Genomic DNA, 20,945 nt, shown 5'->3' on the forward strand with positions numbered 1-20,945 from the left:
CTGGATCATGACCTGAGACAAGGGCAGACACTCAACCAAAGAGCCACCCAGGTGTCCCTAAGTGGGCTTTCAATACCTCAGAAGATTACATAACTAATATCAGAGGTCCATAATGAAAAGAGACAACAGGAGCCTGGTAAGGAATATAATTAAGGGGGTTACCAGTGCTGTGCTGTGACGTATTCCAATTCTTTTCAACAAAAAAACCGGAAATCAAAATTTTCTGATCTTATCTCCAAGTAATTCAATCTTATTCCAAACACTGTGGGCTTACACTGTTTTGACCAAACCATGAGCCACATGCGGACCATGGGCCTCTGCTCTGTAATCGCTGGCTCACACAAAGCACTTAGCAGAGTACCTGGCACCTAGGAGCCAAAGTAGAGCTATTATCACTAATAAAACTAAAAATGTTACCAACTTTCAACAAATTGAAGCTAATCAGTGGGTTGGTTGCATGGCTGGTTGGTTGTTTTTTTTTTGTTTTTTTTTTTTTAATTTTTATTTTATTTATGATAGTCACAGAGAGAGAGAGAGAGAAGCAGAGACACAGGCAGAGGGAGAAGTTGGTTGTTTTTTGAAGGGAAAGATAGAGCAGAAACGAAAGCAAGAAAGAAGGGCTGAAAAGTTAAGTAACCAGAAAATAATATACAACATAATAAAATATATTGTTCTTGAAATATTTTTGCCTTTGAGGCTCTATTTGCCAGAGAGGAAAGTGTACATCTCCTGGAGATGTTCTACTGCGTATGTGCCTTTACACTCTCTATTACCAGTGAAGGATTTGAGTATTCAAACAAAACCGGGTCTGATCAGAAGCCAGTTTCCTGGATTGGGCTTTGTTGTGTTTAATTATTAACTAAAAAAGTCTCATTTTCTTTATTGATAAAAGAAAATTGTTAAACACATATACTCCTAGGTTATCATTCAGGGAGAGTGTACTGATAGAAAGTGGTGGTATTTGTGTCTTTTCCCCCTCTTAATAAAGTATAATCTCTATTTCAGATATAAGGGAGAAAGAAAGCATCCTTGAAATTCAAACCTACAAATGTTCTCACTGTTTTTCTAGATCCCAAACATACTTTCATTTCTTTTTTAAGTGCTATTTCCAATAATATAAAGAGCAGAGACATGCATTGGAGATATAAAGAATTAAGTCGACCTATAACACCATTAATCCAGAGATAATCATTAATGATGTTCTGGTGTCTTTTCACTTAGTGGTGACTCCCAAACTTCGTATGTAACTTTGGGCAACTTACTTTTCTGTACCTCAATTTCTTCATCTCTAAAAAAAAAGATAACAAGAGTACTTTTTGGGTTGACGAGAGCATTAAATGAGTTAATACACACATGAAGCACAACAGTGCCTGGTAACACAATAATAATTACACATGATTATTGGTACTTTTTTCACTCATACTCTCATACTTTTTTTTTTTTTATGATAGTCACACACAGAGAGAGAGAGAGAGAGAGAGAGAGAGAGGCAGAGACACAGGCAGAGGGAGAAGCAGGCTCCATGCACCGGGAGCCTGACATGGGATTCGATCCCGGGTCTCCAGGATCGCGCCCTGGGCCAAAGGCAGGCGCCAAACTGCTGCGCCACCCAGGGATCCCCTCACTCATACTTTTTAAAAGAAATTAGGATCATAGTATTCACACAGCTCTGCAACTAGCTTTTCCTACTCATTATATTATTAGCATCTTTGATGAAAAAAGATTTGGAATATATTGTTTTCAATGACATACTACAATATAACTATTCTTATTTACTTATTTACTTTGTCCCCATTTTCTTCCTATTTTACATGAAAAAAATATTTTCATTTCTACGCTATTGATCTTAGTACCACAAAAAACATTCTAAAAAAAATACTAAGTGTCTACTAAATATATAATTGGATTTGGACACTGATTTTGTGCTTCAGGGAGAGCCTTTTATCACTGAACAAACAACAAGGCACAGTGGGAGGGTGTAGGGGATGTTCTGAAGCACAAAGTATGCAACGCAAACTGGAAATATCCCCTTCCAGCCTCTTCAGCCAACCCTAAACAATGTACCTTGAAAGCCCAATGCTGCAGGGCACTTCCAGACAGGGAAATGAGTAACAGACACCCAGACAGGAGCAGGTCAGGGACTTCTCCAGCCTGAGGAATACTTAGGCAGTAAAGCCAACTTGGCCTCCAGAAATATAAATTTCTATCATGATTTTACCTAAAATGAACTTGGCAAGAGATGAATGGTAGATTAGACTACCAGTAGCTTCTGTAGCTTATTACTTCATTTGTCAAAATATTATGGTGTCAGGCCAAAGGCCAATCCTGCATGCATGCATCAAATGTAGGAATAGGGGTTCTGTCTATATTTCTATAATCAAAGATCTTCAGTTAGGATAGAACTGAGACTAGATCCAACGAAGGTGTACAAAATCAGGTCTTTTCCCTGAAAAAATATGAAATTCAAGTGTGTTGTATGCTGAGCCACAATCCCCCTATTACTACTATGGCAAAAGTATATGACATTACATTATAGTGGCAAGAGCACTAAATTAAGATCCAGAAAATGGAGGCCGTAGTTGGTTCTTTGCCATTTTCTTGCTGAGTTATAGTGAACATATCCACCTGAGATTCACTTCAATTTAAATAATTTCTGCTCTACTTCTATTAAAGGACTAGTCTGTATTTCAAGAAGGATAATGCATGTGAAAGTGCTTTAACAATCATCAAGCAGTTTACAAATACAGGTTATTATGGTTCTAAGAGTCACGGTCCAATATTTTTACTATGTTAATTTCCTTCTCCCAAAAATAATTATGAGTTCTAGTACACATCATTAGTAGTACTACTTTTTTTTTTTTTTTTAGTATTACTACTTTTGATGCTTTCACATCTACTATCCCAACCAGATTTCTTGGTTAATAATCTGCTTTCCAGGAAAGAAATTAGTATTTCTCTATTAACTGGTCAACAGAGGTAGATTATGAGGTAGGTTAATATACTTAGGATTGTTTTTCCACTCAGTTGGAAGAATTAGACTAATGGGAAGAAAAATGTGTTTCATTTCTAATGTCAAGGACTCAAATCTGAAGATCCTTAGAAAACACACTTCACTTGATTTTAAGAGAAATGTAAGCATATTTCAAATCAGATACAGATTTGGAAACTGAAATCCTAACATGCACTTGAAAGTACACACACACAGCAGTTTGCCTAAAATGGCAAGTGTAGAACAGATACTAGGGCTGGAAGGAGAATGAGGAAAAGCAAATTGGCTTAGGAAAGGTAATTGAAAACTGACATTAGTTTTGTGCATTCCTGAAAAGGTTCGTGTAATAAAATTTCTGTAACCATTTTATCGCTGGCTTCCATTGTAATTTAGAGTTCATGAGGGAAATCACCGGGTTCCATGATATGAATCACATTTCCAGCCATTCACTCAATCATCTAACATTTACTGAGGATTCTATGTGTCTGCTGCCACTTAGTTGAGTACTGCAGAGACACAGGTAAAAAAAAAATTACATTCTCTGGGCTCATGGGCCTTAATCTATTCTTGGTGCAAGTTCATAATCAAATAAGAGAAATGGCAAAACGTATGGAGGGAAAAACTATTAGAGAAAATAACAGCAAAAACACTTATTGGGCCCTTACTGTTGTTCTCTGGGCCCTATACTAGGTATATCCTCATCAGGCTTCACAGTAACCCCATGATATAGTTACTGGTATCCCCGTTTTATAGATCAGGAAACTGTTTTTAAAGAGGAAGGCTGTGCTGAGGAATTCTAATATTCTAATTCTAATATTTTTCCTAGGCTGGTATCTATCTTCTCTACATTTTGCTCTCTAGCCCAGGTCATGGAAGAAAAGTTACTGAACATACAATCAACCTACAAGATTTCATAAGAATTTTGAAGTTCATACATATTGAAGTATATTACAAGAATTACTTTCATCTCATCAGAGCTCTCTTTTAGTACAAATGACAAAGGAGCCAGAGTGGTTATCTCTGCTTCAAGGCTTTCATGTAACTCAACAAATACATGAGTCACATAGAATTGCTTTTTTCACAGAGACCTTTAGTAATGAAAGCAATCAGTTTTTTTAAAATATTCCATTACTGCCCTGAAATGCCATAATACCATTATTAACTTGTTGGCTAGCTTTTAAATAAAAACCGATGATTAAATATTTAGTACATACCTAGTTAGAAAAATACCACACTGGTAATTTGATTCAGTAGGAGCTCTATTTCCAAAGTTGCCTTAAAGCAAAAGGCTAAGCTCCATGTTGAGTAGCCAAGATAACACACAGCCTAGATCTACATCATACAAATTATTTCTTCCATTTCTGTCTAAAATGTTGAAATTCAGAGAATAAAACTTCTTCTGAAAGGAAACATAGTATTAAAGATAGGCCTTTGTGCAGCAGCCATTCCATCTCTCAGAAGAGGGACATGCCAGTGCATGTGGCTACACCAACATATATGAATACCAGATGTAGCTCTGAGTTTCCTTTGCTCCTGGTGACACCCAGAAGCCACTATCCATTGCTTAAAAACATACCAACTCAGTTTTCATTTGGGGAATTTGCTCAAATGCAGATTTCTAGATCCCATCCCCTAAGATTCTTAATTCAGAAAGTGTGTGTCCTTGAAATAAGTACAATATTTTTAACAAAAAATCCTAAATTACTTATGGACCCTTCAACCACACTTTGAGAAAGGCTAAATGATCATGAGAACAGAAGTTATGACCCCTGAAAAAAAACTGAGACATGTTTTACTATTCAAATGATTTTAATGTAAGAGTTTAGCAATGACTTTCCATTAATTGGGGGCAGAATCACAAAAGATTTACTCCTACCTTCAATTTTGCTCAGTTAATTTAAATATTATAATATTTCATTTGCATTCTCATTAAAGAATTCTTTCTCCAAAGAATTTCTTCCACAATATTAACAAACCATTAATCACTTTGAGACAAGAAAAATCAGTTAAATTAATAAGAAATTGTTTTTTGGGTTTTGTATGTTTATTCATGAGAGAGAGAGAGGCAGAGACACAGACAGAGGGAGAAGCAGGCTCCATGCAGAAGCCTGACATTGGACTTGATTCTGGGACTCCAGGATCAGAGCCGAAGGCAGGTGCTAAACCACTGAGCCACCCAGGGATCCCCAAGAGGTAGTTTTAAATGCACTGCTTGAATCAAAAATTATTTGTTTTTTTTTAATTTTTATTTATTTATGATAATCACACACAGAGAGAGAGAGAGAGAGAGGCAGAGACATAGGCAGAGGGAGAAGCAGGCTCCATGCACCAGGAGCCCGACGTGGGATTCGATCCCAGGTCTCCAGGATCGCGCCCTGGGCCAAAGGCAGGCGCTAAACCACTGCGCCACCCAGGGATCCCTCAAAAATTATTTGTATTCCTAGAATGGCCTACACGGAGTAGAGGCACTGAATGAAAACATTCTTGGAAATTTAACTTGGCTAAAATATATTCCTCTAAAAAAAAAAAAAAAAACAAACAACAATTCTATTAATACCTAACTTCTATTGCATGTAATTGGTAAAATCGCCAAAATATAGCTCCAAGCAAATGCCATCAAGGACACTGGTATTGCCAAAGCTGGACTTGGGGGAAAAACAATCAAGAGACAGCAATTCCCTCTCCCCACCCTTAGGCTCCCCCGTTGTCTCTGACTTCATAACGTATAATGTTTCTTCTTAGACAACATTTCAGAGAGCTTCTGAAGGCAATTCCTTCAGTCACAAGAAACAGGAAGATGAACAAAGTGAAACATCCAGGCACATCACATCCATGATGGTACCTTGGCTTCTCAGCTCCAAGACCCTCCTCTCCACTCCCCCTCCCTTGTGGCCACACGGAAGGTTCTGGCATGACCCTTTGGACACTTACAATCTCTCCAACTCTTCCCCTTTCTCTAAGCTGCCTCCTGACCCCAGTTCCTTCGTTGGCTTAGCTGACACGGGAGGAACTCTCACCAAGGAATCCCGTACCCTGGCCTGTCCTGCCGCCTGGCTCCTTGGCTCCACCGCAGGAGCTGAGTGGTCCTCCTACAAAAAATATCACAACCATGCCAATGGATGTCACCACATTCTCCTGGCCTCCAACCCACATCTTGCCCTTAATTCTAAAACAATATGCCCACTTATTTTTGCTAGGCTTCCTCTCCCCTGTGTCAGTACAGCATAAAATTGAGAGGCTGGCTCCAGTAACAGAAAAAAGCCTGGATCCCTGGTTCACAACCTGACACCTTCGGCAAGTCATCTAATCTCTTTAAAAACGGTTTCCTGATCCATAACATGGCCATGACAGTAACTATCTCATGGGGTCACTGTGAGGGCTGAATGAGAATGTACATAGTATTGGGCCTGGTACAACAGTAAGGGCTCAACACATGTTTTTGCTGTTATTTTCTCCAATAGGTTTTTTTTCCCCACCCAAACCTTTACCACCTCCCTTAAAATTACCCTCTCCATGTGTCACCCTCTTACCCATCACCTGTCCTCTGGTCCTGGTCTGCCTGGACATCATCCTATCCATCCTCCTCTAGCTCTGAGACTTTTAGGCCCTTCGTCTCTACTTTTCCAGATTCCCCTTTAACCTGAAAAGTGTTTACATCTCTCCACTCAACAACAAGTTCCCCAAACACAAACACACACTATCCTATAAATGCTGCCTTCTCCTTTCCTACCCAACCAAGCTTATAGAGAGCACTGTTCACATACTGTCTCTCCTTTCTCACTTCCTGCTCACTCTTCACCCACAAGAATATCATTTCTGCCCCATCCACCTTTGCTCCCCCAAACGTCAATGACATAAATCTCCAAAGACCTCTCACAGTTGCCAAAGCCAGTGGACACCTCTTGGTCTTCCTTCTGGATTTCTCTGTTACACCTGATGCTTTTTGCCATTGATTCTCTGCTTCTTTGGGCTTTTCTCTTCTGCTTACTGTCCCAGAATATTTCCTCTCACATCTCAGTAATCAGCTCTACCGCCCACACTTTGGCTCCCTTGTTTCAACCAAAACAGGCTACCTTGACCAGCCTTGTAGCTAAAACTACTTGCTTCATCCTGGCCTCTCCCTGGAATTGCAGGCCTTCATACCCAACCGCAGACTCAACGTATCTATGGGCCTCTCAAGATCTACATGGCAAAATCGCATTACTCTCCACTACTCCAAACCTGTACAACCAGCCCCTTGAAGCCATTCATCCTCCCATGCCAGACCCTGGAATTAACCTAGACTTTTCCCTCTCCTTCTTGCAATAAATGTTTACTGGGTAGAGCCAAAGGGCAGGGAAAGCTGACTTGACAGAAGGGCAATTAAGGTGGACCTTTAACAAAAGCAGAAGTGAACATGTAGAAATAGGGGCAGTGGCCTTCCCAGGGGCATGTGGGTGCTCACACATACACCACACAAAGGTAAATTCAGGAGCAGATGTCTTTAAAGAATGAGTGGAAGAAAGGCTACATAGAGAGGGTAGCCCTAGTCATGAAGACCTGTGAGGCAAGGTAAAGTGCTCATTGTTTTGACTCTATTACTTCTTTCCTTCCTAAAGGATCCACTCAGGTCATGCACAGAAATCCTGTCCCCCTTGCCAACAATTCATTAGGAATGAATACCTGCCCAAATCCAGCCAACAAGAAGTGAAGGAACATTGCCAGATTCATTTCTAATAATTTTTTCTTTGTTCTAAAAAGGGACTTTCTTCCTCTGGATATCATCTTGTATGGCTGTGGTACATGAGCCTGTAAGAGTCATCTGGCCACTAGTCTTAGAGTTTATGCCTCAAAGGAGGGCAGAAAAATACAAAGAAATGGTGCTGGAGGCTTGCCAGTCCCCATAAGGGGCCTGCCCTGCCTCTAGATTATATATTATTTCTTAATATATCTCTTTATTGTTTAAAAAAAAAAAAACAAGAGGGGGATAGAGGGATCCATCATGTGTAGAAAACACAGGATTAAGAACAGTTTAACAGATTCCTTTACGATAGGATTTCTGAGAAGGTTAACACAATAATGCAAGTCATAGAGCTTCGAGAACTTAGGTTTTCAAATTTATGTAACCAAAAAAAGCCTCTCATTCTGCCTCTTGTTTTTGCAATGTACCTAAAAGCATTTCCCAGAGTTAAGTATTTATGGATCATAGTTTAGAGAACTGGCTTTTACCAGAGCAGATGAGAAGACTGTATGACTGACCGTTATGATATAGTACAGTGATGACAGTAATAGACACAGAAATGTGCTATGGGAATCCAAAGGAGTCACTCCCCTTCTAAGAAGCTCTCAATCAGAATGGCAGATGGGTTTCACATTATGTGCCAACTCTAGTAAATATTTAGTGGTTGTCTGGAATACTATATTAAAAGGTATTCTGAGACCTTATCCAGATCCAACAGAAAAAAAAAAAGGGTCTTACTTGATTAGTAATGATCGTCATGAGCATAGAAGGGGGATTTGGGACTTCATCCTATTCATCTTGAGACCTCTAAAATGACACTTATTCTTAAACAGATGCTAGAACCATCCCAAAGAATTAAGTTTTTTTTTTTTAAATCTGAGTTAGGTGACACAAATCCTTAATAATTAAAAGGGCAATAAAGTGGTTAAGTGTATAGACTCCAGAGTAAGAGAGACCTGGGTTTAACTCAGTTTCTCCACTTGCTACATAGCCTGAATACATTAGTCAGCTACCCTAAACCTGTTTTCCCATTTGCAAAATGAGATTAACAGTCCTACCTTACATTATAGGTATAAAAATTAAATGTGGCAATACATACATCCACCTGCATAAAGTACGTGCAATAAATGTATTCACAACCATGGATTGGAGTGCAATGAATTAAATGGAGACCATAGAAACTATTTCCCTGAACCCATGAACAATGCCAATATAGGCTATGATAAGCAAATAGCAAAAATTACAAAGCACTGTTCAAAATAAGTATTATCTGCCTTTAACAAGACATACAGAATATATAAATCTAACAACGGGGTGAATTCCCTGCAAAAGACAAACCGCACATATTTTTCAAGATCTTTCCATAGAAAAAGCCAAGAAACGATGAAATCAATAGCAATGAGCCTCCCTAACTCCTAGAATTAGTTTTTTGGCTTCATTTTTTTCTCCTAGGGCACAGAACTTTCAGTGCTAAAATCAAGATAGTTCTAAGCAAATCAGGTCCATTGGTAACCCTATAAACAAATAAATGAAGTCTCAACAGCTAGATCTGGGTCTGGCTGTGCTGCTCAGAGCTGAGCCAGAATGGGTTCTTGAAATACCATTCCCCTCTAAAAGAAATCAGGGCTTTTTTTGGAGAAATGACTAATTCTAGGTGTGAGCAAAAAATGCTCAAGATGAACCTGAAATACCCCTTTATACCAGATAGTAAGAAAACTCTCAAAAACTAATTAGGGTCATATCAAAAGGTAGGGTCCTATTGAAAGGTCTCAGGAACCAATTTCAAAAAGCTCCCACTAGCCAAAGATGGAGTTATATAAGCTTCAAAAAAGATTAATTACAACTGATTGAAACCTACCTTTTATGTTCAAATCTGAAAGTGTAATTTTTTTTTCAAAACACAAAACTAATTGATGACCTTCAGAGGATGATGGGGAATCAACTCATTATTTCAGAAACTAATAATAGGGGGGAAATATCTAGCATTTGCCTTGCTTTTCTTTGTGGATGTACTACTGTGTAACCAAATAGATGAGGGAAACAGGTTTCTTCTAAAAAAGTGTTCAAACCAATAAATGAAAACTAAAGGATGAAATGAAAATGAAAATGATTTTCTTGGAAGCCTCATCCACATATTTCTGATAATAGGTCACCAGGGATTTGGAAATGGGCTGGTGGATTGCATAAATCTAGGCCACATGATCACCACCCTTCCCTCGAACCTGGATATCCACCCAGGCAAATTGCTCCTCCATGCTCAGAAGTAGAACAGGTTTCGGTAGCTTCAACTGCAGACAGACTCCATGACAGAATTAAAACATTACCATTTTGTCACCCCCTACAAATTAGTGGATCTAGGTATCAGGCATCAACAGCTACTAATATAACAAAAAGAAAGACATGTTATGTGTCTCCTGATGAAAGGTCACCCTGCCACCTAGTCTGCCATAGGGATCCAACACAAGTTTGATCAAGCCTCTGGATCCAGCTGTCAATTTGCAGGACATACAAAGGAGAGGAACATGCTACCCTGCGTTATTCACACACAATCAGCAAATACCACAATCATACACATACCATAGGACAGATGCACCAGGTTCTTCACAGATAAATTGTAAATGAAAGAAAAGGATAGAGGGGAAACTAATTTTTTTAAATGAGCAAGAAAAAACTATAATGTTCACTGATATACATTTGAGATAAAACTATAATGACATGTAAGGAAATGATCCCTATAAAGTCAAGACAGTTACTTCTGTGCAAGAAAATGGGATGACAGGAGATGGAGATACAGAGGGGCTTTTGGAGTTTTTGGAGGTTACAAGGGATATTCTCTTTATGATCATTCATCCAACTATACATTTATTTTGCATGACTTTTGGGATCTGCACTTTTTATAATAAAAAGTTCTTTTCAAAAGTAATTGTGTAAAGTCTACTATTTAACACTTCCTATATTCAAGGCACCTTGAAAATACAAATTCTAGGGCAGCCCCGGTGGCCCAGCAGTTTAGCACCGCCTTTGGCCCAGAGCATGATCCTGGAGATCCAGGATCGAGTCCCACGTCAGGCTCCCTGCATGGAGCCTGCTTCTCCCTCTGCTTGTGTCTCTGCCCCTCTCTCTCTGTGGGTGTCTCTCATGAATAAAATCTTAAAAATAAAAATCAGTTAAAAAATACAAATTCTAGTATTTGTAAAATACTGTAACAAACAACAAACCCTTGAAATTATTTATTATCTCCATTTCTCAGATAAAAAGAATGGGGTCTAGAAATCTTAAGCTGGTTGCCCATAGTTACAGTTATTAGGGCAGAGCCATGATTCAAATTCAGATGACTTGTTCCAAAACCATTATCTTATTGCCAATGCTCTGTTAAGTCCCAGTGACTCAGTCAAGAAAGATTTACTGCTTACCTATTAAATTATGCTAAATGTTAAAGATACAAGGGAGTTTCTGCCTTTATGGAAATCAAGAAAGATAAGGAATCATCTGAGTGAGTATAAAATCGCAATTGTGGTAGGTACAACAAAGAAAAGGTATGTGGTGCCACAAGAATATACACAGGAGATAGAGAGACCATCTCTGCAGAAGTGATGGCTGAGGTCTGGGGGAAGAAAGTTTAACCAGGCAAGGTAGTAGTGGGCTGCTCCAGGCAGAAGAAGCAGTATACAAAGTCGCCAGTGATAGAGGGAGCACAACCATTTGAGGACTAAGGATGGAACGTGAGGATGAAGGTAGTGAAGACAGATGAGGCCAGAAGAGCTGGGAAGAACAGGAAGCTACTGGTGGATTTCAATCAAACATGTTGCTGAAGATAGACTGGATTACATTTGCATTTTAAAATGCCAACAAGGAGACAGACCAGTTTAGAGGCTATTGCGGTCATCTAAGTGGGACATGATGGCAGGTGGGACAAAGCAGGAGAGGTGGAAAGAAGTGGATGGGTTGAAGATACTCAAGAGGTAAGAAAGCAGGACTTGATGATAGATGGCATATGAAGAGTGAGGAGAAGGAGATGTCCAGGGAACTCGAAGGCTTCTGGCTGTGGGATTGGACTTTAGGAGGTGCTAGTCATGGACATAAAAGACAACGGAAGAGGGATGGGGACACTTGGACTAGTTGAATTTCAGGCACCACTGCAAATGCCAAGTAGAAATGTCAAGTCAAGCAGTTGAATAAATAAGACTGAGGCCCAAAAGGAGGAATAGATCTCTAATCCTGAGTCTAAAGATGGTTATTACAGGGGGTTCAAGGATAAGACTAAGAGTGAGAAAATAAAAAAGAGACTTCAAGAACAACCATAATTCAAATCTGGAAAACAAAGCAACTTCCTGAGTTTATCTACAGATTGTAATCTCAGAAAGGTTTAGTGAAATGGGGGGGAAAAATCAGAAGGAAAAAGATTAACTGCCTCAGAAAAAAAAAAAAAAACCACAATGAAATTTCTGGAATAGTTAAGATGTTAATTTCACATCTAACAAATTGGCAAAGGCTGCGTGCAGCCCTCAGGTATTTGTAAGAGCTAATGTGCATAGGGCAAAGAGGTCTTTTGGGAGATGGCTTGTTTGTATGGGTTCCAGGGTGGAGATAGAGAAAGCTCTACCTGGACTCCAGGGCTGCTCCTGGTCAGGTGGACAAAGGGGAAGGGGCTATCTTCACAAGAAATGCAAACAGGGGCATAAACTCCCCAGCTTCTAGGAAGGTGAAAAAAATTTTAAAGGCATATCGGAAAGAAACAGGCCTACATCCTCAGATGCTATAAAGTACATAACGTAGTTTTAGCTCAGGAAAAAAAAAAAAGAAAAAAAGAAAAAAGGACTAAATACACCTGGATATGCAGCTTCAGGGGGGACTGAGACACTAGTAGGTCAACAAGAAAGGTGCCTTTTCACACGCTGCCAGCGGCAATGGAAGAAGAGCCACTCTCAAATGCTTTGCAGGCACCAGGAATGGAAGAACGTAAAATGAGCTTATTCACAAATACAGAAGACACTGCCTACCGACTCAGAAATACTGGGGAGGGGCGGTGAGGGTCACTGCAGACCACGGTTCTGCACGAGCAGACAGGAGCAAATGCCTATAAAATTTTAGGTACTATCATCAATGTAAAGTCACTCACACAAACACATGGTTGAAACCACAGAAACGCAGCTTACTTTAGAAATAAGTATTTGTAAAAACGCACCTACTTTTCCAAGAGTAGTCTACACTGAAACTGAAAGCTTATTCAAGAGATCCTAGGGGCCCAAACAAGTGCATGTTTCTTATCCTAAAAATGCACAATTCATTCTTTTTCCTCCTCGGCCCCAGGAACATTTTATCTGGAATTATAATAGAAATTTTTCTTCACATCCGGCTCGTGGCTATTCAGACAATGGAAACGGCAGGCTGGGTGACAAATGCACCAGGACTGGCCAGTGCCTGCAGTGGCAGACCAGCACAGGTCAGCCCCAGGGACAGAGCAAGCACACTTTCTAACACACCTAAGTGCATTCTCCCAAAGCAGGACCTGAGCTGGGAAACCCATCAAAATACAACCAAACTCACTGGGCTTTCTGGAAAGCTCCACTGTGTATGGAGAAACTATATAAGCACACACCCCAGGACTAACACAGATGTAGAAATGAGTAACTGGACACAGGCCCTGGTCCTGGGCTCAGGGTATCCAGGAGCACCTTTCAGAAGGGCTGACGATCATCACTCCTATCATTCCCACCCACCTACCCAACTCTGGTTTGGAAAACTAAAACGTTAAGTTCCAAAGTTTGCAATTTTTTTCTTCTGAAAGCAAAGGTACAATTTTTTTTTTTTTTAAAACCACAAGTTGGGGATGCCTGGGTGGCTCAGCGGTTGGGTGCCTGCCTGTGGCTCCGGTCATGATCCCGGGATCCAGGATCGAGTCCCGCCTCAGGCTCCCTGTGAGGAGCCTGCTTCTCCCTCTGCCTGTATCTCTGCCTGTCTGTCTCTCATGAATAAATAAATCTTTAAAAAAAAAAAAAAAAAAACAAAAAACCACTAGTTTGTATGCTATCATTTTAATACTTAAAGCCTTCCACAGGCAATATTCATTTTCTAAAGCCTAAGGCTTCCACACCAAACTTGCTGAGTCACCTTTTTAGTACAATTCTGACTACAAGAACTCACATTTTCAGGAACTTGTGGGTACTCCCCACCCCCAAAATAAGGTTGGGAAATGAAACCTAAGATAATTCCAAAGAGGTATCATTCAATTACAAAGGTGACATCAAAAACAAAACAGCTTGCAATTTAAGAGAGAAATAAACCTCCTGGGAAATGACCAAAATTTGGGCTCAAATAGAACAAATATTCAAGCTTGGAAACTGTGCTCTTCATTTTGTGAACAGGAGGACCCTTTGTTTTGGGGCTGAATTTATTATTTAAAGAGAATGTTGGAACACTCTCCAGAAAAGATTCTTAAACCTATCTGTAATGATAACTAATGACATTTAAACATCAGGGAAAAATCTCACTCCTGAATTGATTGTCTCTTGTCTCTATTCACACAGCTTCATTAACTCTCACTTTTTATCACTACACTTAACTTGGTATTTCTCCTCCTTAGTCAGTAGCTGCCAAGCCTACACACTAAAATCCAATTCTATTCTCTCTACTGAAGACGTTCACGATGCAGCCCAAACTACCTTCCAATCCTAGCTCCTGTGATTCATCTCATATACTCAGTGACAACTCCAATCCTAAATGGTATGTGTGCTCTGTCAGCAGTTTGCTTGGCTTATTTTTTGTACAAATTATGAAAATAAATATTGCTTCCTTTAGACAGTTCTGCTAAATTCAAATCACACTTTCTGTATTTCTTAGCATACATGTCCTGTTTTTGATGAGCACTTTTTTTTTATATTCCAGGTATAACCATGTATCTTAGTACTTTAAAGTCATTCATACATAATTTCTTGTGTTTCTTAAGCTTAAGGAATTATGTCTTGCATAATGAAGACATAAAAAATAACTGTCCTTTATGTGTAATCTTTGTTTTTATATCAAGAAATTACAAGTATCAAAAACTTCTCCCTTTGAATACATATTTGTATTTGCTTGTATAACATATCTGGAAAAATAAACTATCAATGATAACTACCTATAGGGAAGAGAATTTCACTGTATACTCCTTTATATGCTTTTGAAAAAACATATGAACTTATAATCTGCATAAAAATTATATTTAAAAATTATATTTAAAAATTATGAATAGTGTGAATTTAAAGGAAAACAACCTTTAGACCACAAAGGGACCTAGGGAGGATCTTGTGATTTAAGGGGTTCTCAAAAAGCCATCTTCCTCAAGAATGTTTTTTTCCCCACTAGCCACCATGACTTAAATCCTAGTTAAAATGCAAAAAAATATTCTGAAGACAATAAGTATATTATGCTATTGACCATTATCAAATTATTGAGGATTAGTTTATCACATTAGCGTAATAAAGGAAAGTCACAAAGAGGTTGTACATAGTCTCCCTAATCCCTGTTTCTTTCTTTTTCCCCCCTCAAGTAACTAAATTAAGTTTGTTTTACTCAAAGAACTTTTGTATTCATAAAAGAACTCATTTAGGAATTCTAGAAGTCCTACCCAAGCCAACTGGCACCATGGATGGCTGTGTGAATATTTTACTGTCTCTATAAACATCTGGCCTCCCATCCAGTCTTCTCTATCATTCCCATCTACTCAGCCTGAGAGGGCACGGACAGGGAGATTCTTGTTCATCTTTGAATCCTCCCCAACACTAAGAACATTGCCCTGCATTTCCAGAGAACGATTTCCCAAGCTCTTGGTGACACCTACTGCAAGGCTCTGACCCTTCTCTAGGATGCTGTGGTTAAAATTTCAATTAAAGATGTCAGCAGGAGGGATGCCTGGGTGGCTCAGCGGTTTAGTGCCTGCCTTTGGTCCAGGGTGTGATCCTGAAGTCCCTGGATCGAGTCCCACCTCAGGCTCCAAAACATGGAACCTGTTTCTCCCTCTGCCTGTGTCTCTGCTTCTCTCTGTCTCTCTCATGAATAAATAAAATCTTAAAAAAAAAAAAAAAGATGTCAGCAGGAGACTTAAGTTTGTTCTTGTCTCATGTCTCAAACAATAATCCATTTACTCAGGCAAAGTTGATCTAGTGAGAGCCGACTATGTGCTGGGCACAGGCACCCAGCAACTAACTAGGCAAAAAGTGGTCTAGTAAGATCATAATAGCAGATATGTAGCAGATATTCAGTAAATGCTTATTGGATTTGATAAACCACTTGAACTTTCCTATCTGCTTGAACTTTGAAAAGTCTTTCGTTAATGTATCCTTCATAGAGCAGTGGACTATGGTTTCCCATATGCTACTAAACACTTCACTTTTGTAGCCTTTCTTGTATCAGACTTCTGATCATCATGATTTATGAATTTATGGACCATAAGTCAAGAAACATCTAATAAGTTACAACGTAAAAGAGAAAAATCAATCCATAGACTAGGTGAGTAACTGACAGCCAAAGAAAACTATTTTCTTACCTTCCTACCATCAAAATGTGAAAATTATTTTCCTTTTTTCCATTACATGAAGATGTACTTTGTATTGCTGGTCTAATAATGAAAATATGTTTTCTAAACTATTGATTCATTTTTGCCATATTTCTCTTTCTGTTGCCTTGGTTAGATGGTGTGTCAAGTAAGCATGGCCAGTGAATCTGAGGCTCTTGGGCCAAGTAAGTTAACTGGCCTGGCACGAGACTGTACTACTATGACAGCCTGCTCAGCAAAGCTAGACTAACAACTCTTACTCCAGGGGCAGGGCAGCCCCAGAGCATCACAGCTCTAATCTGCTGGCCTGTAACAAAGTCCAAGTTTTTCTGAAGTGGGACTCAAATATCAACTGTTAAGACTTCCCTGACCTTACAGAAAAGCTTTCCACTTATATTAGTACCACTGGGTATTATTTCTATTTGAGTTGAAAATTACTTTTACTACTTTCATCATTAGTAATCCCACCCAGGGCACCTGGGTGGCTCCATCAGTTAAGTGTCTCCCTTCAGCTCAAGTCATGATCCCAGGATCAAGTCCCATATTGGGCTCCCTGCTCAGGGGGCAGTCTGCTTCTTCCTCTGCCTCTCCCCCAGGCCCTCACCTGCCTGAGCTCATGTGCTCTCTCCCTCTCTCTCAAATAAATAAAAAAATCCTTAAAAAATAGTAATTCCCACCCAAATAAAAATCCCTGTACATAGGAGATGCCCAATAAATACTAATACTGGATTAATAAGAGAGGAAAAGCATGAGAGAACAATCTTCTTTATCATCATCTGCAAACACTCCTTGAGCTTCTGCTAGGTACATGGCATAACAAAAAGTGTCGATCATGGGTCCTAATCACATGGAATTTACAACCAATAAGACACTGTGATGCATGCAGATGCATTTTAAACACTCCTAGATGCAAAAACCCCTTTTCACTTTTAGTGTAGGCTTCTTTGAGGTTGTTTACTTTTAACAGTATATACATTTTTTTTTCTCTATGGAAGGATACCAAGAAAAAAAACAAAAAGAGGAAGGATGGACAGTTACAAGGATAGATCCCAGCATCTGACTGGTCTAGTTGACACTAGAAGAATCCAAAACGTGTTAAGAACCAATGAGGAGGGATCCCTGGGTGGCGCAGCGGTTTGGCGCCTGCCTTTGGCCCAGGGCGCGATCCTGGAGACCCGGGATCGAATCCCACATCGGGCTCCCGGTGCATGGAGCCTGCTTCTCCCTCTGCCTATGTCTCTGCCCCTCTCTCTCTGTGACTATCATAAATAAATAAAAATTAAAAAAAAAAAAAAAGAACCAATGAGGATTCTTTTCTTCGTGCTGAATCAAAATTTCTGTAGTGAAGTAGTAACCGTATCTCAAGAGGCACCATTTGGTTCACTACTAAACAGCCTCCCCCTCCACATATGTTAGGTGACCTGTGTGGTCCAGCTCCTACCCCCACAGAACTGACATATTTTATACTATACCACACGCTTATGCTTCCATTCATAAAGAATAGAACATTAAAAAAAAAAAAAACACCTTAAGTACAAATTAGAAACACAGCACAAGCAGGGGAAAGGGTAAAATAAACAAACAATGCAGCACAACTAAAAGCTTAAGTAAATAACACCAGTACTGTCAAAAAAATTTTGTGTGAAAAATATGCATCTCAATTACAATATAGAGCTTAGAAACTACATTTTTGTAATGTTATTTTCTCATTTAAGACTATTATAAGAACCCAAGTTCCAAAAAACTACCAATAATCTACTTTCCTCAAGATTATACTTCACTTCTATATCCTGAAATCTTCCAGTGGAATATTTGAAGGATTACATATGCTACTTCTGGCACCATCTTTCTGGATGCTAATCCAAGTTCTATCTGCCTAGAGGTATAAATGAAGCTGGGAGGAGTGGATAGGAGAAATGCATTTTCCAGGAAATAGGGTGGTGATCTACATGAGGCTTCTAGGCCTTCAGAGGCAAAATATAATATTCAGCGTTTGACCCTGACCTCATCATCTAAACCTCCTACTCCCATTACTAGGCACTCTTAATCATTTAACTCTTATTTTTTGTTTCATAAGCACTTATCACTATCTAAAATATCTCATTTGTTTATGGCCTGATCTCCCATAAGAATATAATCTCCAGAGAGTACGGCTCTTGTATGTCTCACTGATTCAACCCCAGCTTCCAGAATAATACCTTGTTCATATAAAACACTTGATAAACACATACTGACTGAATTGTAATTTTTAACAATACTCTAAAGAATTGGAATATCAGCGATGCCTGTGTGGCTCAGTGCTTGAATGCTACATTTGGCTCAGGTTGTGATCCCAGGGTCCTGGGATTAAGTCCTGCATCGGGCTCCCTGCAGGGAGCCTGCTTCTCCCTATGTCTCTGCCTCTCTTTCTCTGTCTCTCATAAATAGAATCTTAAAAAAAAAAAAAAAAAAAGAATTGGAATATCATTTATAAATCAATAAACCAGCTAGTAAAATCAGGGTCTGTATTTTCTATATTGTAAAGAAAAATCAAGAGGAAAAATACACCTGTCCACCAACTCTTGCTAAACTAGATATGAAATAAAACGGACTGTCACATAAAGGCTTTTTAAAAGAAATGAACATTACTAATTTTTGAGACTACCTAGGACAACAGAAGGTCCTATTCCTTAATATACTGAAATCTTAATTTACAGAGTGAGGATGACTGACTCTCTTACCTACAACCCTCCAGCCATTATCTCAGGTCAGGGCTGCATTCAGAAGCGACAAACTCAAGACAGGGTAATTTTGGTGAAGAGTGTGATGATTTTTACAAAAGAGTAAGCAGATCATATCATAAGCAAATACAAAACCCAGGGGGCAATGGTCCCTCTAACAAAATATTTTTATGAAATCGAACCACTGCCAATCCCCTTACCCTAAAGTGCTTATTAGGCAATTTCGGTTTAACAACAATATCATGCAATCAAGCAGTGAGTGCCAAATTATGCTGTGTATTGGCTATGATTTCAAATCCACATGTTTTTGAATTAAGTGTTTTGATCGGAGGGGGAATTTGAGAGGCCAAGTCAAGATGAGATCTGCAGAACTGTTCTGCTCTTGAGTAGCTTATCCATCTGAATATATGCAAAAATAAGTATGATGTAATGGACAAACTTTAAATACTAGTAATTTGTGTGGACTTACCCAGAGTGTTCAGTCTGGGCAAAGCTACTCATTGCTGATCTGAGCTCTCTGTAGATCTTGAGACATTTGCTCCTGCTGTGGTCAGATAACTCTTGATCAGCAGGGTGATTAGACTGGGCAGCAGTCTCAGAAGAGGAAGGGACATGTGTTCCTGCCTTGGGGAGGCTATTTCTCACAGGCAGTGGGGCAAGCTCTGTAACTGTCCCTAAAGTACTACCCTTCAAAGCAGCTCGTCTTGCCTGCCAACAGCAGTGCCATCGTCCACGAGCTGTGGGTCCCAGCAGCTAGTACCCAGCTTTTGGTTGAAAGCAGACTCTGCCAAGAATCCATTCCTAGCGAGGTACTCCTTAAATAAATCTTAACTTTATTTCCCCATTGCCTGTGACAACGGTGTATATCCATCTGTCACTGGTTCATGGAGGATGTTATTTCTTCACTAGCTTGTGCAGAGACATTATTACCCTGTATCCTACCGGCTTATAAATATAAATCATCATTCCCTTAGTAAACTCGTGTTAAATAAATTACTGGCAGAAACTAATCTCAGCCTCAGCATAACATGCTCCGAACAAAACAAGCTCACGAGCTACAAAAGACTCAAGTTTCGCTTAGAGGGCCGCGAGAGGAAGCTGGGGGGTCGAGCAAGTAGCGGTTTGGCATTAAGGAAGCGAGGAGCTCATTTACAATACTCTCATTTCCTACCTGCCCTAACCACCTCCCTGCTGTCCCACACCCCCAGGCAGGGTTCCTTTTTCCTTCTGTTGCAAACCGAAGTGATTTCTGACATCCCTTTCCTAAACCACAGAAACCAGCTGAGGCTGCGTTACTGATCCACGCGGTGGATGGGCAGGACGGTGCGGTGAAGCAGCGAACCCAGCGTGGGGGAAGGAAGCGGTGCTGGCGGGCCGAGCCCAGCCAAGTGAGCCTCTCCGGGCAAGTTTCCGCCCGTAAAGGTCTGTAAAAGGTCATGTAAAAGGTAAAAGGTCACGAAGTTACCTCCCCCAGAGAACGGTTAGAAATACAATGACCGATACAGGGCGCAGCGCGTGCGTGCAGGGAGCGCTCCCCTCGCCGACTGCGGAGCAACATCCACGATCTGCAAGGATTATTCAGCCATCAAGGGGGTGCCCGGGGTGCCCGGGGAGCAAGCACACAGCCCCCCGAAACGTGCATCTCGGCGAGCACCTCGCAAGCCCGGAGGAGCCCGCCCGCCACCCCACCTCCCCCCGGGGCGCCCGGGGAGCAACCACACAGGCCCCCCCCCCCCCCAAGCGTGCATCTCGGCGAGCACCTCGCAAGCCCGGAGGAGCCCGGAGGAGCCCGGAGCCCGCCCGCCGCCCCCCTCCCCTCCCCCTCCCCCCCGGGGGCGCCCGGGGACCGCTCGCAGCCACCCGCCCGGCCGGCCGACCGCAGCCCCTTCCTCCCGGGCAGCCGCGGCGGAGAGGACGGGCCACGCCGCCGCCAGCCGGGCTCCGAGAGCTGGCGGCGGGCCCCGGAAGCGGGGCGGGCCGAGG

At 40.6% G+C, this 20,945-nt stretch overlaps 1 protein-coding gene across 6 annotated transcripts in view; it reads right to left on the bottom strand.

Moving 5' to 3' along the window:
- SNX25 (sorting nexin 25) overlaps positions 1-20,945 on the bottom strand; it is a 142,967-nt gene that overhangs the window by 113,838 nt on the left and 8,184 nt on the right. Inside the window, exon 1 of one of the 6 annotated variants that reach the window (XM_038560393.1) lies at positions 20,428-20,535. The exons of 4 other annotated variants lie outside the window; for them this stretch is intronic. In XM_038560393.1, the coding sequence (XP_038416321.1) occupies positions 20,428-20,520 (93 nt within the window). In that variant the 5' untranslated portion in view covers positions 20,521-20,535. One more of the 6 variants, XM_038560392.1, reaches the window with a different exon arrangement.

The sequence above is a fragment of the Canis lupus genome, chromosome 16 (assembly GCF_011100685.1).
Source record: "Canis lupus familiaris isolate Mischka breed German Shepherd chromosome 16, alternate assembly UU_Cfam_GSD_1.0, whole genome shotgun sequence".
NCBI classification, from domain to species: domain Eukaryota; kingdom Metazoa; phylum Chordata; class Mammalia; order Carnivora; family Canidae; genus Canis; species Canis lupus.